General features: G+C 36.9%; 2 protein-coding genes across 5 annotated transcripts; both read left to right on the plus strand.

Annotated features, from left to right (window-relative positions):
- The first annotated feature begins 281 nt into the window (after nucleotides 1–281).
- On the plus strand, nucleotides 282–4,074 carry LOC107630750 (serine/threonine-protein phosphatase PP1). The gene is made up of 4 exons (XM_016333969.3): nucleotides 282–852; nucleotides 2,230–2,789; nucleotides 3,177–3,389; nucleotides 3,695–4,074. Exons 1-4 carry the CDS (start codon nucleotides 675–677, stop codon nucleotides 3,713–3,715), a joined length of 972 nt encoding a protein of 323 aa, XP_016189455.1. The 5' UTR covers nucleotides 282–674; the 3' UTR covers nucleotides 3,716–4,074.
- An 843-nt stretch (nucleotides 4,075–4,917) lies between these two features.
- LOC107630751 (Transducin/WD40 repeat-like superfamily protein) lies at nucleotides 4,918–17,118 on the plus strand. 4 transcript variants are annotated; one of them, XM_088508924.1, is made up of 10 exons: nucleotides 4,918–5,134; nucleotides 9,171–9,511; nucleotides 9,632–12,238; nucleotides 12,501–12,604; nucleotides 13,223–13,292; nucleotides 13,496–14,248; nucleotides 14,910–15,112; nucleotides 15,667–15,790; nucleotides 16,072–16,278; nucleotides 16,507–17,118. In XM_088508924.1, the coding sequence occupies exons 2-10, from the start codon at nucleotides 9,371–9,373 to the stop codon at nucleotides 16,648–16,650; spliced, it is 4,353 nt and encodes a 1,450-aa protein (XP_088365050.1). In that variant the 5' UTR covers nucleotides 4,918–5,134; nucleotides 9,171–9,370; the 3' UTR covers nucleotides 16,651–17,118. The 4 variants fall into 4 exon arrangements, 2 of the variants coding, with proteins under 2 accessions (XP_088365050.1, XP_016189456.1); XR_015907389.1 differs by lacking the exon at nucleotides 4,918–5,134 and having other exon boundaries at nucleotides 8,943–9,511; nucleotides 14,910–15,129; XR_002359574.2 differs by lacking the exon at nucleotides 4,918–5,134 and having other exon boundaries at nucleotides 8,943–9,511; nucleotides 14,938–15,112.
- The last annotated feature ends 1,992 nt before the right edge of the window (nucleotides 17,119–19,110 follow it).

Genomic DNA, 19,110 nt, shown 5'->3' on the forward strand with positions numbered 1-19,110 from the left:
CTTTTGCTTAGACCATACACTTCTAGAGTTTTTCTCCATAACTCCAACTTCTTATTTAGCTCTTTCCGACTGTATCATCGACAAAAAATATACACTATAGTATAAGCTCTGTGAGTATTTTCAAGACTAATATGAAAAAATATAGACTTAAGAATGATTTTTTGTATAATTTTATAAATTTTTTTATTTTTTTTATCCAAATAAATTTTTTTTTTATTTATTTTCTCTCCATCCAAACAACACACAAAATTTTTTATTTTATTTTCGGTTCTCTCATTCTCTTTTCTCTTATTTTAAGTCCAAAAAAACTTTGGTTAGGGCTCCAACCAAAGGGTTCCCGGTTACCTGCGCCGTGTGCCTGTGCGAGTGTGTTGATTCCTTCTTTCTCTCCCTCTCTCTGTATATATATTTTATGAACTCCGTTTTGTTAGTGATTTCTGTGAGTTGGAAGCGGGAAAACGGACACGGCGGCCATAGCAATACTCGCTCAGTCGCTAGTCGTTTTCCCCTTTACGGACTAGACACCTTTTTTCTTTTTCTCTTATCTTCACTTACCTCTTCTCTCTCTCTCTCTCTCTCTCTCTCTGCGTTGTGTTAAAGGCAAAGCGACACGTCGTTTCTGTGTTGTGACGACTTAGAATCGGATCGTTAGGGTTTAGGTTTTTTTCTGTGAGATGGATGAGAGCGTCCTCGACGACATCATTCGGAGGCTTCTTGCAGCGAAGAACGGCAGAACGACGAAGCAGGTTCAACTCACTGAGTCAGAAATCCGACAGCTCTGTACTACTTCCAAGGAGATCTTCCTCAGTCAACCCAATCTTCTCGAGCTCGAAGCTCCCATCAAGATTTGCGGTAATTTCTTTTTTTATCTTGTTTCTTTATGAATTATTCCACTTGATTAATTTTATCTGTGCTTGTGACTTGTGCGTGTGACTGCACTTCGATTACGTGAATTGATTTGTTCTGGCTGCTTGGTTGTTTGACCTAGTGTTGTTTATTGTGAATTTGTCATGTGAAGATTCTTTAATTGAATTGACTGGAGACAAAGAGCTTGTTCGGAAATCATTTAACATGAGAAAAGAATTCCATTTCTTTTTAAAAGAATTCATTTCTATTTGAAACTCAATTGATTTGGAATGACTATAATATATTAATAGAAAGAATTCAAGTTTAAAGAGTGTGGGAGTTGATTTGAAAATCAGAACCCTTTTGGTCTGATTTACAAATGAAAGAAAAATGAGAATTGGAATTTTTAAAGGGATTCAAATCATTCATTTTTAGTTGTTCCAAAGCAAGAAAAAGAATTCAACTCTTGAATGAATTTTAATTCCTAGCATTCCAAACAAGCTCAAAATGTTTAGGAAAATTATTATTTAGGCTAATAAGCCTCCTGAATTGCGATTTGTTTGGTGATGGAGCTTAGAGCTATTACTTCTGCAACTTTGTAGTACCTTGAGGTAAAGTACACAGCTTAAGAATGGACAGGTTGGAAGCTGGACTCCTTGCACTCAGTCCTTAACTCGTCATTTGTGTGAAATTGTGTAGTAGTGCATATGAATAGGCTGTTTGGATGTGTTATTGGAAAAACCTTATTGTTTTTACTTAAGTAGGCGCTTTATTGGTCTGCACATCGAGGTATCAGTACATTTGAATTTTAGAAGAGGCAATGGGAACTCATAAGATACTGAGGGGAACTCATAAGATACTGAGGCTAGACGAGAGATTTTTTGTTGTTGTTGTTGGACCCCTTCCTTCTGGTATCCAGATTTTTTCAGTGTTGGCCTTATGGGCTCAGGTGAGTTGCTTGCGTCGATGGCATTTATGTCATATTTGGCTTAAATTGCTAACTTGCCATGAATTTTAATTTTCTAGGGCTGCAATGATGGCTGCCACATTTATTTTGTTTGTAAAATGTAGACTATGGAGTCTATTGTTAGCCTATTGTCAAGATTTCACGTGAGTGATATTACAGGTTAATTTTAATATGAATGTAATGTTTGTTTGGTGCATTAGTATGAATGTAATGTTTGAATTAGTTGATTATATAGAAAATCATGTTAAAACAGTTTAAAATTTTATGGTTTCTTCTTTTCATTTTGGTGCTTTTACTGCCCCATGCTTCAAGGACTTGAGTTCCTAGAGCTTCAAGGTCTGCTTTTGCTTTTGACCACCTTGTGATGTATAAATGATTATCAGTGGACGAATCTTGATTAAACTATTCGGTTGTAGGAGATGTTCATGGCCAGTATTCAGATCTTCTAAGGTTGTTTGAATATGGGGGATACCCACCTGAGGCAAATTATTTATTCCTTGGAGATTATGTTGATCGTGGTAAACAGAGCATAGAGACGATATGTTTACTCCTTGCATACAAGATCAAATACAAGGAGAACTTCTTTCTTCTTAGGGGCAACCATGAATGTGCCTCCATTAATCGTATATATGGTTTCTATGATGAGTGCAAGAGGAGGTTTAATGTTCGCATTTGGAAGACTTTTACCGACTGCTTTAACTGTCTACCCGTTGCTGCTCTTATAGATGAGAAAATCCTTTGCATGCATGGTGGATTATCTCCTGAGCTTAAACACTTAGATCAGATAAGGAATATTGCTCGTCCAGTTGACGTACCAGATCATGGACTTCTCTGTGACCTGCTGTGGGCTGATCCTGATAAAGATCTTGATGGGTGGGGAGAAAATGACCGAGGTGTGTCATTTACATTTGGTGCTGATAAGGTGGTTGAATTTCTTGAAGAGCATGATCTTGATCTGATTTGCCGAGCTCATCAGGTAATGGGACCTCAACTTTTACCATAGATGGTATCTAATTTAGTTCTATACATACATACATATACATTCATGATAGAGTAGTGCATGCATGATGTATGTGGAATTTTTAACTATTACATTGTAAAATGAGAAGTAACTATTTGCTTGAGTAGATTTATAAATAATAATGATAATGATGACTCTGTATCAAAGGGGAAAGGGAGACATGAATGAGACTAATTACGATCAAATTTGGTTTTCTTGCAACACTTGGGATTTTCTCTACTCTTTATGTATCACCATGTAGAGCACCTCATAATATCAGGTTATTTCTGTGTACTGGGCCTTCGGGCTTTTGCCTGGCTCATCTGATATTTTCCTTTTAAAATTCTGGTTGTTGCATATCAGGTTGTAGAAGATGGATATGAGTTTTTTGCCAAGCGCCAGCTGGTGACTATATTTTCAGCACCAAATTACTGTGGGGAATTTGATAATGCCGGTGCTATGATGAGCGTGGATGACACCTTGACATGCTCTTTCCAAATACTTAAATCTTCTGACAAGAAGGGTAAAGGTGGATTTGGCAACAACACTTCAAGACCGGGAACTCCTCCTCACAAGGTATGAAGTATCAGAATCATTTATAATGTTGCACTTGTGCTTTGACACTTAACATAATCAACACTTCTGCAGTTCTATTCATGTATTTGGGTCTGTTTGTATGTTTGATGCTAATATGTCAAAAGTCTAGTTACCCTAAAATGACAGGCAGTCAATATCATATATATGACGATGAGTTGATGACTCAACCCCCCTCCCCCCTCCCTAATTCTCATTCAGTTTTTTGCCACATATCTTTGCTGAATGTTAATTACGCTGGCCTCTTCCAATATTTCTGTAACATCTGCTGTATCGTTTTGTTCCAGGGTGGGAAGGTGTTTAATTGACATTCCGGAGCTAAATTTAAGATTGGTGAACTTGACGGAGGCCCTCATTCTTCCAATTAGGTCAAAGACGACTTGTCACAAATATATAAAGCATGACTCCTGCCTTCCTTCCCTGGAAAGGATAACTAAAATACACTGTAGCGAGGGACAAGGCACATTTTATTGTGCAACTTTGATTGACCTCTCCCCTTTGTCTCTAATTTCTTTCTTCTTTTTCTATATAGCTTTCATTTTTGCTTTTAATGTACAATGGAAATTGGAAAGTCAAACTTCCATAAGGGGAAATCCTGATTATGTTATGGTGATGCGAAAGTTTTATTTATTTATGAATAGGGTCAGCTTTAAAGTTTATCCTAAAATGAGTCATGACCCCCTAGTTGAGATGTTGATTTAATTAATTATTAATGCATGATCTAGACAAAGATAAAACAAATTGTTTAACGTTATTCATGAAAGAAGTATCTTGTATTGCATTTCATACTAGAACTATTTAATTTTACGGAAAATTTAATGTTTTTCAATGAGCGTATAATTTTTTCAACGAGGATTTTTAAAGTCAGACATCAACGTAGGTTGAATTGAACAAGATTTAGATTGCGTCCAGAGCCTTCTTTTGATAATTCCGGATGAATACATGAATGATGAATTTACAAAATGAACATTAAAATTATCTATTAATTTATTAGTATAAAATATATATTAAAATATCACATATGTTAATAATAAATTTAATCATATATATTTATACATAAATATATGATAGTTGATTTTGGCTTTTAAGTAGCATTTTTTTAACTATGAGTTGATCGAGTAAAATTCTGATTAGTCGTGTAGTTGTGTGTTTCTATATTCCGATTCAATGCAACCTTCAGTCAATTACATTCATGTTTTGTCAGATAGAACCTAAAAATGATTTTGTAATTGAACTTTTGTGTGAAGACCTGGGGATGTTTTAGTAATATAACTTGCTAAGAGATTTTATATGTTTAGTTTTGTAAAACATTCTTTTATAATATTAATTGCAAAAGTCCAATATTATTTACATTTTTAAGATTTTTTAATTAAAAAAATAACCATAATATTAAATTTAATAGTCTCTGCGAATTTCGTTATCTACATTTTAATTGAAATCCTTAATAAATTGGAGTTAAGGAAAAAAATTAAAATAAACTTAGTTTACACTTTCTATTCCCCCCTCTAATGTAAAACACAACACACACAAAAGTCGAATAAAACTATTGGAGAAAAAAAAAAGAATTTGAATGCAATATCATTAAGGTTAATAGTAAAAGTATCCATGGAAAATTATACTTGTATCAATTTGGTTTTTAAAAGATCACAATTTGTCCCTGAAAAAATACTATGATGAGTCAAATTGTATTTTTTTTTTTTTTCATCTTGTAACTAATTTTTTTTTTGGTGAACAACCAAGAGAAAAAACAAAAGAGTAGAAAAGAAAAAGAAAAGAAATCAGGTTCTTAACAGTAAGAGAGGACAAACCACCTCTGGTGGCTGGTGCCAAAGGTGAACCTCATCAGTTCCGCTACCTCCAGATCCCATCTTTGCCAACCGATCTGCCACGACATTAGCTTCTCTCGGGATAAGCTCAAAACGAATATCCCAATCCCTTCTTAACTTCAAGTCAAAGATCAGTTGTATTACTTCTTTTTCAAGGTGCCAGAGTGGAACTTGCCAACCAGTCACTAGCTCAAAAGCTGCTGCGCAATCTGTCTCACAGACAACAAGCTTAAGACCCGCCTCCCAAGCCCAAGCCAAACCTTTCCATATACTCCACAACTCCATCTTGATGACACTAGATCCAAAGGAATTTCCTGAGCATCCCATTACCCATTGACTGGAGCTATCGCGAATTACCCACCCAAAACCAGCACAATTATCCCCCAAGTTCACACTCCCATCACAATTTAACTTCCAAGCACCAGGTTCTGGCGGAGACCAAGATAGAGGTTTTAATCCCTGGATGCAACACACTCGATTCTGAGTTGTATATTCAAAATCCACCATGCACCCGCGAGCCTTGTATGCAATTGACCCAGCAGATCCGAAAACTCCCTGAAAATTACCCATATTTCTGTCTTGCCAAATTGACCATATTATAGCTGCAAATTTGGAACAACCTTCATTGAGGAGGCCATGCTTGAACCAATCATGCACCTCGTGAGAGTCAAAGAAACACACATCAGAAAAACCTAGAGAAACCCAAACTGATCGCACCACTTCACAATCCCGAAAACAATGAAGAATTGTCTCCGGAAGTTGATTGCAACGTGTACATAAGGATGAGGAGGAGAGATGTCGCCGAAAATGCAGATATTGAGTTGGTACAGCATCATGAAGGCAAAGCCACACTAGGAGCCTCAACTTTTCAGGGACCTGCGCCTTCCAAAGCCAAAGCCAATTAATATTCCTATCCCAATTCAACTTATTCTGAATTAACCATAAATATCCTTGTTTAGCAGAGTAAAGAGTGTGCTCCCAACTCCAACCCAAATCACGACCAGAAGCCGAAATATGTACTAAATTAAGAATGTCTTCCCTTAAGTCCCTAGGAATAAAAGAGTAAATCCTCTCCAAATGCCAAACTCCATCACGGTAAACATCTTCAATGGTCAAAGCAGCCTCACAGATATCAAGAAATTCAACCCTCGCTCCTACTGGCCCAGAGTGCAACCAAGAGTCAAACCAGAAATTCTTAGAAAGAGCTCCCACTTCCCAAACAAACCCTTCCTTTAATACGGAAGCTGAGTGCACAATAGACTTCCATATATACGATGAAGAACCCATTGCTTTAACTGCAAATAGGTTTCTATTCTGGAGGTATTTCTGAAGCATAATCTTGACCCACAGTTTCTCTTGATTCATCAAAATTTGTCAAACTAGCTTTCCTAATAAAGAAAAATTGACCAACCGCGACTCCCGCAAAGCAAGACCTCCAAACTTTTTTCGGAGTCGTCAAAACTCTCCAAGATGCTAAATGAAGACCACGGTGATTATGACTACAACACCAAATGAAACTTCTAGTAATCTTATCAATGTTAGAGCACACACCTGATGGAAAAAGGCTTACTTGCATCCTATAAATAGGTATAGAAGATAAAACTGATTTAGCAAGGCAAATCCGACCAGCTTTATTAAGGAAGCGACCTTTCCAAGATGCTAGCCTATTAGTAAGCTTATCAACCACATCATTAAAATCAGCTTTAGTAACTCTGCCATGCTTGAGGGGGACACCAAGGTATTTTCCCAGAGAATTAGCAAATCGGATAGAAGAAATACCAGTGAAGAGATCCTTGCGTTGTCTAGAAACATTCATAGAACAGATAGCACGAGATTTGTCAAAATTCACCTTCATACCAGATGCTCTGCAAAAGGTGGCCATAATGTCCAAAACATGAAGCACTTGAGATTTCTTCGCTTTGCAAAAAAGGATAAGGTCGTCTGCAAAAAGGAGATGGGAGATTACAGGACCTCCCCTAGACACGGTCACTGGTTTCCATCTACCAACCTCCACTTACCTAGCAATGAGGCAACTCAACCTCTCCATACAAATAACAAATAAATAAGGAGACATCGGGTCTCCTTGCCTCAAACCCCTCTTTGGCTGAAAACCATCCAACCGGTTACCATTCCACATTAGAGAAAGGGAGGAAGACTTTACACATTTCATAATAAGAGAAACAATAGTACCTGGAAAGCCAAACATTAGGAGAGATTGCTCCAAAAACTCCCAGCTCACCCTGTCATAAGCCTTTTCTAGGTCAATTTTAAAAGCAAGAACACCTTTCTTTGATTTGGTTTTCTTCATAAAATGGAGAACTTCTTGGGCTACAATGATATTGTCTGGGGCACCCCTTCCAGGAATAAACCCTCCCTGTAGAGGGCCAATGATATCTTGTAGAAAAGGTCGTAACCTCTCCACAATCACCTTAGTTATAATCTTGTATATGACATTACAGAGGCTGATAGGACGAAACTCTTTCATGCGAGACGGGTTATCAACTTTAGGAATCAACACCACCAAAGTGTCAAATAGAGCACTATCCAGATCAAACCCAGCGAAAGCCTTCTTAACAAGTTCCCATACCTCTGTACCAACCACTTCCCAATATTCCTTGAAGAAAAAAGCCTGAAAACCATCGGCATCTGGGGCCTTAAAAGAGTTCATGCCCATAACCACCTTCCTAACCTCTTCTTTAGAAACATTTCTTGTGAGACTTTCAATAGCTTCACGAGATAAAGAAGGTAATTCCTGATCCCCCATCACATCAAGATCTACCTGTTCCACATTACAAAAAAGATCTCTATAAAATCCAATTGCACATTCTTCGAGTTCTTGCGGATCAGTACTCCATCTTCCATCCTTCAAAAACAACCCCTGAACTTTGTTACGCTTCCTCCGCATAATGGTTTGCATATGAAAGAACTTAGTATTCCTATCTCCAAATCTGACCCAGTGCTCTCGGGATTTTTGATACCAAAACAACTCCTCTTGCATAAGCAGATTACTATATTCAGCCTGTAACTCCCTTTCTTACTGTATAAGGGATAAAGCATCAACTCTCTCCATTCTCTGTTGGATACTGGTCACACGCCTCTCCAATTCCCTCTTTCTTTTAAAAATATTCTCAAAGACATCTCGGTTAAAGGCCAAAGCATCATCTCTGACCTGAGAAAGGCAATGAATAGGATTGGGTCTACCCTTGTCCCAAGCACCCCTGACCACCGACGAAAAACTTGGGTGATAAGACCAAGCTACTTGAAAACGAAAAGGTTTTACCCCGACTCTTCTATCATTACCTTGACATCGCACCATAATGGGACAGTGGTCAGAATACATCCTCGCCAAATTCTCCACATAGCTTTCCGGAAAACGAAAACACCAAGCATTAGTAGCCACAGCCCTATCCAGCCTCTTTGAGATGAACCGATTACCCTGCATATGTCTGAACCAAGTGTACAAGGATCCATGAGCTCCCAAATCAATCAAACCACACTCATCTAGGAGAGCTCCAAACCGCACTGCCCTTCGAGAGACAAAGTTCCCACCTTTAACCTCAGATGAAAGAAGGATCTCATTAAAATCTCCAATAGCTAATAAAGGACCTGAATAATTTCTGGAAAAATCTGTCAAAACCCTCCAAGCTTCTTCCCTTATGCTAGGAACGGGACTTGCATAAATTGCTGCACAGACCCATGAGAAACCGCCATTCGAAAACTCAACACACACCACTTGCGAACTCGCTGCCACGACATTACAAGATACTCCAGGCCATGCAGAGAGCACCCAAATACCACCACTGTGCCCCTGAGCTTCTTCAATATGAATAGGAGTATAACCTAATCTGTTCCAAAAGACAGCCACCTTTTGGAAAGCACAATGAGTCTCTAAAATGATAAAAACGTACGGATGAAAATTCTTTACCAATTGTTTCAGATGCACCCAATATTATTTATTAATGGATATAAAAATGCGGTGCTGGCAGTGCAGCTTCTGCTTGGGAGGATTGAGTGAGTCGGAATCCAGTATCGAGAACCTCCGAATTCCATTAATCGCATTTCTCAGTGACAGTATGTATTTCTGAAATGGCACTGAGCTGAAAGGAAATACCAAGTCACGATTTGTTCGATTTATCAATGAAGTGCCGATCGGTGGCTTGCATTTGGTCTGGCACCCCCTTCCCCCACCGTGTCACCGCCGTCGCCGCCTTCTCCTCCCCGCCCTCCCTCTTCACCTCCGGATCCGATGGCTCCATCATCTGGTGGTCCATTTCCCCCGTAATTCTCCCCCCTTTTGTATTATTGTACTCATTCATCAGTTTTATTGTTGTTTCATTCGTTCAATTTTGATTTATTTAGACATCTTAATTTCCATTTACATTTTTCTGATTTTCACAGCAAGTTAAAGCAGTGGCCCTCTTGTGCGGTCACGCAGCTTCCATCACTGATCTTAGCACTTGCAGCCCTCTTCCCGTCGAAGAAGAAGCTGCTGCCGCCGATCATGGTGATGCTGGTGGTGGTGGTGGTGGTGAACGTGGTTCGAGTGATTTAGCGGTGAATTGTAGTTCAAGTAGTAATTTTAGTAGCGCCTTGGTAAGCGCTTGTTCTGATGGGTTCTTGTGTGTTTGGAGTAAAAGCAGTGGACATTGCCGTTGCCGGAGGAAACTGCCACCTTGGGTCGGAACACCGCGCATCATTCGGCCGTTGCCCTCGAGGCCGAGATATGTGTGCATTGCTTGTTCCTACATGGAACAATCTGTGGAGGGAAATGAAGAGACTCACCCCAGGAAGCCTTCTAAATGTACCATTGTTGTTGTAGACACGTACTCGCTTTCCATTACTCAGACTTTGTTTCATGGGAATTTATCTATCGGTCCAGTTAGGTTTATGGCTTTAGTGTTAGGTGATAGTGATGAAAAGGGGTATTCTGTACTTGTGGCTGATTCTGCTGGCAAAAGGCAAATGGTTTCGATATCAGATGACCCCCTTGATCGTGGGGAACCACACAAGGAAACATCTCAGTTGGAGAGTTCTTTTTACTCTGACGGATTGAGTGGTGTGGATCGTGTTGTTTCAGTTTTAACTTACAGGGGTATTGTTGCTTATGTGCTGGAAAATCGCTGTGAATTCAAGTTATTGTCAAGTGATACTACCATTGGAGAGGTTTCCTTTGACAGCAATCTGATCTGTTTAGATGGGCATTTGAATCAAACACATATTGTGGGTGGCCTTTTTCTTGAAAGTGATGATGCAGGGAATTCAGTCAATTTTGTTGAAAGCAGCAACTTGATATCAGTAACTTTTGTTGTTTGGAATAATATAGGGTCTGCAGTTATCTATAAGATAATGAATCAGAATGATGTTTTTCAATGTGAACCTCATTCTGAGATTCCTGCTACTCCTTGTCAATCTGATATGAGATTATCTGTTATTTTCCTACAAATAAATCATTATCTTGTCTGCATCAAGTCAATTTGCTTTCATTTTGAGGAACCTTTGCTATGGAGACCACATGTCACAATCTGGTCACTGCATAGTTTTGATGATAAGCCTGGTAAATTATACCGTCAATACAGGATGATCAGTGATGGTGAATCTTTCGTGCACTGTTTTGGGAAGTCTACTCAGCTTGAAGGACTGGATAGTCTAGAGGCTAAATCTTTTGATCAAAATCAAAGTTCAGAAGATATAAACACCATTCATGTTGATAACATTAGTGATTATTGTGCTAACAAGGGAAAGATGGTCTCTTCTTCCATGATTATCTCTGAGAACCTCTTCACTCCTTATGCTGTTGTATATGGTTTTGTAAGCGGAGAAATAGAGCTTCTAAGATTTGATCTGTTTCAAGGGATTTGCTTTAATGATGCAAGTTCCAACCCTGATGAAAAGTCTATCACATGCAAGCAGCACTTTTCAGGACATACAGGCGCTGTACTTTGTTTGGCAGCACATCAAATGATGGGTAATGCCAATGGCCAAAATCTAAAACGGGTTTTGGTGTCTGGAAGTGCGGATTGTACAATTCGTATATGGGATCTTGACACTAGCCGTCTTATTATGGTAATGCATCATCATGTGGCTCCATTACGTCAAATTATTCTTCCCCCATCTTTGACTGGACATCCTTGGAGTGACTGCTTCCTCTCAGTTGGAGAGGATGCATGTGTAGCTCTTGTTTCTATAGAGACTCTGCGGGTGGAGAGAATGTTCCCTGGACATGTGAACTATCCATCAAAAGTTGTATGGGATGGATCAAGAGGTTATATTGCCTGTCTCTGTCAAACACATTATGGAACTTCTGATGCTACTGATGTGTTGTACATTTGGGATGTAAAGACAGGTTCTCGCGAGCGAGTCCTGCGTGGGACAGCTGCGCATTCAATGTTTAATCACTTTTGTAAAAACATTAGCATGAATTCCATATCTGGCAAATTGCTGAATGGAAATACATCAGTTTCTTCTTTACTTCTTCCGGTAATTGATGATGCAAGGCTCTCTAACTCCCCTGTCAACCTGTCAGAGAACTCACTCACTTCTTCAAAGTCATCACCGAATATTTCAAACATGACTGAGTTGAATTATTCCAGAAGAAATGGAGGCAAAGGAAATTCACCAAAGCCAACTTCATCTTCTCTGTTTAATCTCTGGGGTAACAAGCTTCCTGTCAAATGCGCATGCCCTTTTCCTGGCGTTGTGTCTCTGAGTTTTGATCTTGCCTCGCTGATGCTCTCTTATTGGGGGAATGAATTCATGGAAAATGGTAATTACAATTTGAAGAAGCAAGAAGTTCAGGGTCAAAATTCTGGCGACCAGTATGAAGAATACTTGCTTCGATATAGCCTGTCTATTTTACATTTATGGAATGTAGACAGTGACCTTGATAACTTGCTGATAAGTGACATGAAGCTGAGGAAACCAGAGAATTTTATAGTAGGTTCAGGTCTACAGGGGGATAAAGGATCATTGACATTGACCTTTCCTGGTCTGAGTGCTACTCTAGAGGTAATTTGCTTTGTATATTGGGACCTATTACTGTAAAATATAATGTAATTTTGATCCATTATCCATGTAAAAGGTTTTCTACATAGATATTCAATCATGTTTTTCCTTATTACCACTGTGTTTGACTCTTACTCAAAGGTCACACGTGCATTCTGTGTGATTGTGACAGCATAAAAACACTTTAGACACAGTGCATAAAATTCAACCTCTGTTCTATATGCTTTGTTTCAATAGTCCCTGAGACATGAAAAACACATTTCAGCTCTGGAAATCGTCATCTGAGTTTTGTGCAATGAGATCATTGACAATGGTATCCCTTGCCCAACGTCTGGTTAGCTTATCTCGCTCTGGCTCAGCAGCAAGCAGGTAAGGCGGCAATCACAATGATCGAACTAAGGCATAGAAGCCCTTTCACGTTTTGTTTCCTTTTAAATGAAAATCTTCTAATGACATCGATCTTTGTCTAGGGATGTTTTTTCTTATTTATTTATTTATTTTATGAAGGAAGCCAAAACAATTTCTGTACTGAACTCCTTTGTATGTATATTTAAAATTAAAAATCTTGAAACCGTCCCAAGTCTCAGACCCTATTTAGGTTTTTTTATAAACTGGAATAATCATTCTTGTGTCTTGAACTCCTTTGGATGGATATTTAAAATTAAAAATCTTGAAACCATCCCAAGTCTCAGATCCTATTTGAGGTTTTTTTTCGCAAACTGGAATAATCATTTGTGTCTTGAATCGTTCTTGATGTCATGAGTCTAGTGCTATTTCCCCCGCACCCCACTACCACCGCCGCTTTTTCTCTCTTATTTATTCATTTAAAATAAAAAAATACTCACTTTTATTTTGTGAAATTTTCCTCCTAAATAATTTCAATTTGACAATTTCTCTGTTTCATAGTGGTTTCTTAATGTGTATTTCCATTTTCTGCATTATCCTGGATTTAAAATTTTTGCTGATAATTGGTAATCTTATTTGCAGTGCTTTAGCAGCATTCTATACCCGCAATTTCATGGAAAAGTTTTCAGATATGAAGCCACCTTCATTACAGGTCATATTTTTTATCAATTCTTTTTCAATGTATTTTTGATTTAACACGTCCCTATAGTATTTTCTTGATTGACAATGTTCATACTCTTCCAATGCCAGACTCATATTTTGGTATTTCTTTTTTTGGTTGACAACATCCATAAGTTATCAAAACACCAGTCTATTGCTTGATATCAATTACTCAAGGTTATCAACTTTTTGCAGCTTCTGGTGGCCTTTTGGCAAGATGAGAGTGAACATGTGCGCTTAGCAGCACGCTCTATATTTCATTGTGCTGCCTCTCATGCTATTCCACTACCTCTATGCAATACAAAACCACCTGAGTCAACTAAGACAAGCTCCCAATCTGGAAGTAGAGGCAAAAGCATATCTCCTAGGTCAGAAAAACAAGGAATTTCCCATGTTGAAGAATCCAATATAGTTGCTTGGTTGGAATCATTTGAAGTGCAAGATTGGATTTCTTGTGTTGGGGGAACAAGTCAAGATGCTATGACATCTCACATAATTGTTGCTGCTGCATTGGCTATCTGGTATCCTAGTCTTGTAAAGCCAAGTCTTGCCACCTTAGTTGTTCATCCACTGATGAAGTTGGCTATGGCCATGAATGAGAAATATAGCTCCACTGCGGCCGAGCTCCTTGCAGAGGGCATGGAGAGTACATGGAAAGGATGCATGGCCTCTGAGATACCTCATCTGATTGTGGATATTTTTTTCCAAGTAGAGTTGAGTGGTCCAACTGCCAAAGAAATTCCAGCTTCATCATTTGCTATTAAAAAGACTTTGGTTGAAGTTCTTCTTCCAAGTTTAGCTATGGTTGATATACCAGGTTTTTTGTCTGTAATAGAGAGACAGATTTGGTCTACTGCATCTGATTCGTCTGTCCACTTGGTGTCCCTCTTGACTCTTATAAGGATTATGCGTGGTTCTCCAAGAAACTTGGCTCAATTCCTTGACAAGGTTTGCAAAGCAGTTTATTTCTACAACTAACATGATTTTCTTTGATGTTTTGTCTCTAGTTCTAGGCAGAATTCTTTGTCTCTCTTGATGTTTAGTTTCACTTTCTACTTCAAGTGGTTCATTTACTATTTTTCCCCATCCTTGTTTGATTAAATTTCCATGTGTTAGATATGTATGCTTGACATTGAAGATTTTAGCTTTTCTTATTCTTGGAGATTTTGATTCCAAAGAAGTGAAAGAACATATTGGAACAAGAAATAATAATACTTCATCATTTGAAATACATTTTATTTTTAATCTATGAGATATTTTACTTGTTGAACTCGTGTTAAAATAATGCACAAATGTTGACATCAGATACTGTTAAATGTAATGCCTTGAAATCTGTTTAGATCTAAGGGTGTGTTTGTTTGGGTTTGCTTACTTACAAATCCCCATTCTTTGTTCTCTTTTATAGCTTACCATATTTATTTTCTATAACTGGTGGTTGGGAGCATTGTTTCTCTATTATATGAGGGATTGACGTGTTTTTGTCCTGAATATTTCTGAACAAAGGATCTGATAAGTAGTTAACTCTTCAAATATGTTTTACACTGCCTACTTGTGACAACAAAGGCAAGGATTTTTTTTTATTTTATGCAACAATGGGTCAAATCTGCAGGTGGTAAACTTCATTTTACATACTGTAGATCCTAGCAACTCAGTTATGCGGAAAGCATGTTACCAGACTTCAATGACAACTTTAAAGGAGGTTGTACGTGTGTATCCTATGGTTGCTGTCAATGATTCATGGACAAGACTTGCAGTTGGGGATGTGATTGGTGAAATTAGCACCTCAAGCATTAGGGTCTATGATATGCAAAGGTATTAGGAGATAAACTGTAAGTTTTGAATTCATAATGGGTTTAGGCTGATAATGTGTGATTACCCTTCCACTTGGAGTACTGTCTCAGACAAGTAGTTTACAGAATTTCACTCAACTTGTGATTTTGTGTCATTTATGCATCGTCGAAAGGAAAAAGAATAACAATAATGCAAATGCAATGGAGCTGGAATTAACTTTTGGGAGGAATATTTATGAACAAAATATTGAAACTGAGGTTTTGGTGGTCCTATTGTTGCTGCTTATTTCAAATCTTGTGTGACAAAATATTCGTATGTAAGTAAATGGAGTAACGGTTTATTGTGTGAATAACAATGCACATTGAATACCATCAGTTATTGTGGGCCTGGCTTATTTCCTAAATGATCACAGCATTTATTAATCTTGTCTACTTGATCTATCTATCTCTATATCGCCACCTTATATACTTCTCTCTTGAAATTTTTTATTCAAATTGGTCTGTTTATATTTCTTCTGTGGAATAATCATAGACACAGTAATTTCCTAAAAAGGAGAGCCTTCATTTCTGATGCAGTGTGACAATGATAAAGGTTTTGGATGCAAGTGGGCCTCCTGGACTTCCAAGTTTGCTCACACCAGCATCAGGAACAATGTTAACTGCTGCAATTTCAGCTCTTAGCTTTTCTCCTGATGGAGAGGTATTAAGAATTGTGATAATGTAGTGTTTCTTGATATCATCCAATTACCTGATTTTGGACTAGAAAACAAAATAGGGATATGTAAAAGTTCATCCTTAGTTACTTTAGGAAACTATGTCGTGAGATATCCGTGACTCAAATAATAGGTGCTCCTGGCTAGCATATCATATGTTAGTATGTTACTGATCACTGTGTTACTATTAGAGATGAATTTGTCACCGTAGAATCTTGGTGCTTTCTGCAAGAATCTCAAACAGATAAATTTTTCCTTTCAATGACAGGGGCTAGTTGCTTTCTCTGAACATGGGCTAATGATTAGATGGTGGTCACTAGGATCTGTCTGGTGGGAGAAACTGAGCCGGAACTTTATTCCTGTCCAGTGCACCAAACTTATATTTGTCCCGCCATGGGAGGGATTCTCACCTAATTCATCCAGGTCAAGCATAATCGCCAACATTTTGGAAAATGACAGGAAGCTGAGTGTTCTGGTAATTTTTTTTTTTTTTTATCTTTTTTCTTGTCTAGGGTTGTTTGGACCAATTCATCCAATTTTTTTGGATATGCAGAAATCTCTCATAAAGGAGAAAAAATGTTTATATCGGATAAAATATTACTTCAGCTTTCTTGTACTAAAACTTCGGCTCATAAACAACGCAGTTTCCATGATCTTTTGTTACACCCATGTCAATTAATTGATGCTGTATTTGTTTCTGTAGGACAATGCTAGGGATTCAAATCACGGGGACAGTATGAAACAATTGCTTCATAATCTGGACCTTACTTATAGGCTAGAATGGGTAGGTGATAGGAAAATACTCCTTACAAGACATGGCCAGGAATTGGGCACTTTTCAGTTATAAGCAGCAAGTAGCGATGGTTCTCCAAAATTCTTGGTCGAAATTCTCCGTGGCTTCTGTTTTAATAGAGATTCTATTGTGAAATGACCAGCTGATTGCAATAGCGTCGGAAGATATTCTTATTTCCTCGTGTTGAGTAAATTCATTGGAGCGCTTACAACTTGAAACTCGAAAACCGGCACAGCAGATGGATCCAAAGAGCACTACAGTTAGGGACCAAATAATCGCAAGTGTGTGGTTTATGAATTTCAAAATGAATAACCACTATGAGTATTTGGTCGCTAAGCCAAAGTAAATGGTTTCTACGAGCCCCAAAAGATTAGGAAATAGAGAAGGGGTATTGATATTTAGTTACGGAAATTACACTGATGTCTCCACAATTTTGCGGAAGTGTTTTTATTCTTAGAATCTTTGTACAGGACACCGGCTTATACGAAATACAATACCAGTGACATTGAGTCCGCTCCGCTTTCTTTCTACTGTCTTGCTCGGCATAATATTTAATTAACATCCATTCTTGATGACTTGCACTTAAACTTATTCCATATTCATTTACGGGGAGCAGGTTGGTTAACGTACAATGTTAGCTCTGGCATCATTATTAATCAATCAGAACACGGTTTCGTGTCAAATCCAAACTCGCTAGATTAGAAGATTGAAAATCATATATAAGATATATTTGTACACCGCCAGAGACTTGTTCCAATTTTGTAAGTCAAAAATGTCATTTTCCTTACGGTTGAGAAGGGTCGGCAGCTGAGCTGGACAGTCGGTGGATTAACGCCCATCTGTATGTAAAAAGAATAATAAACAAATACTCCACTTGGCTCGCCGTTCACAGACTTGGGTAAATACAATTATGTTCAAATAATAACACTAGTTTTTTTTTCCCTGAAAGAAAACAACAATAGCTTTAATTTTGATACAAACAACTGTTATCATAATAAAATGATGATATTTGAAAAAATAAAAAACAAAAATAAGATTACGTGGCAGACACCATCTTTTTTTGGATGCTGGATCCCAAATTCTTTAAACAAATGAAACGTCTCTCCTTAGGGCTTAGGCATATGGATGAGGAAATGGAGCTTCTCCAGTTTTTTCAATACTTGACAAAATACAGTGTAATCTTTCATCTTTGATTTTAATAGTGGGACCAGAAATAAATAAGAGAGAGAATATGATGAATAGTTAGATTAAACACTGCACACCATCCAGTTTTTTATTCACTGAAAAGGATCCACTCCCGTTAGGTTACTTCATTTCGAAAATGGATTCTCACCATTTTCTTTTCAATTTTCTTGTAAAATGTAATTTTTCATTGTTTAACATTTTTTTCATATTTTTTTTCCCTCGTAGTTCTATTTAAAAAGTGTATAATAAAATATCATACTTTATAAAAAAATTGAAAAAAAATTAAGATTCATTTTCGTTTTTTTACTGTAACTTAATTAAAACTCATACGTAAAATAAAATTTGACTTCAATGCATATAAAATAAAATATAATAAGTCTAACCTTTCTCATGTTTTTAATTTCAGATAAAATATATTTTTGTTTTTAAAATCTATGAATTCTTTTTAAAAATATTCCTAATCTTTAGTTGTATTTAGTTTTGTCATTAACGTGTTCTATTTGTGTTAAAATTATCATTGGAAGTTCATTCTATGTAAAATGTTAGGAACAAAATTAAAAATTTTTAAGAATAATTTTGACACAAATAAAAAATATTAAAAAAATTGAATCAATTAAAAATATTAAGAATAAAATTAAATAAAATTAAATATTAAAAATATTTATAAAAAAAATTATAAATATTAAGAACAAAATATACTTTATCCTTTAACTAATATGTCATTCCAGTAGTCGTTATGTATTTACACCAAGCTTTGCCAAAGGGCGGCTCATCTAAATTTGCACCCAATTTTTACGAAAAAGGACTCAAAAACATACCGCGATGTACTTGGGAACCGTAGAATTCTTAAATAAAAGCATTTCTTTAGATGTGTTTTATTATAAGAACGGGATGACTGTAGCCGGAACAACATGAATTATCATATATTTCACTACTGCATAATACAATTTTGGATTTTACTATGGACACTCGTTAAAAATAATTAGTACTAGTGCAAAGTTTAGTGACACTTGTAATATATTTTTTTGCCAAATTCTTTAGTGTCTTTAAATTTAGTGTTGAATTTGTTTAATTTGTCTTTTACAACAAATATTAAAAATTTAAAAATTATTTATTTTTATATTTTAAATTAAATATTAATTTTTAACTCTTTTAGTAGATAATTACATGTAAACATCATAGTAATCACTTTTTTTTACGAAATTCTCTAACTCAAGTAGATTTGTATATAGGAGACAAAATTTGAACATATATATGGGACTTATTTACATAGACAAATAAATTAACTATTCTACTAATTTAAATTAGTTATATTTGTAATATAAAAAA

Source organism: Arachis ipaensis, chromosome B3 (assembly GCF_059453495.1).
Source record: "Arachis ipaensis isolate K30076 ecotype BB chromosome B3, ASM5945349v1, whole genome shotgun sequence".
Taxonomy (NCBI): Eukaryota; Viridiplantae; Streptophyta; class Magnoliopsida; order Fabales; family Fabaceae; genus Arachis; species Arachis ipaensis.

Bases quoted from the DNA above. Each gene is read 5' to 3' on its own strand.
- LOC107630750 (XM_016333969.3), top strand. From the start codon at position 675: ATGGATGAGAGCGTCCTCGACGACATCATTCGGAGGCTTCTTGCAGCG. The intron at 2,790-3,176 runs GTAATGGGACCT...GTTGCATATCAG, and splicing joins TGATTTGCCGAGCTCATCAG to GTTGTAGAAGATGGATATGA. The intron at 3,390-3,694 runs GTATGAAGTATC...GTTTTGTTCCAG, and splicing joins CGGGAACTCCTCCTCACAAG to GGTGGGAAGGTGTTTAATTG.
- LOC107630751 (XM_088508924.1), top strand. From the start codon at position 9,371: ATGAAGTGCCGATCGGTGGCTTGCATTTGGTCTGGCACCCCCTTCCCC. The intron at 14,249-14,909 runs GTTTGCAAAGCA...TCAAATCTGCAG, and splicing joins TGGCTCAATTCCTTGACAAG to GTGGTAAACTTCATTTTACA. The intron at 15,113-15,666 runs GTATTAGGAGAT...TTTCTGATGCAG, and splicing joins AGGGTCTATGATATGCAAAG to TGTGACAATGATAAAGGTTT.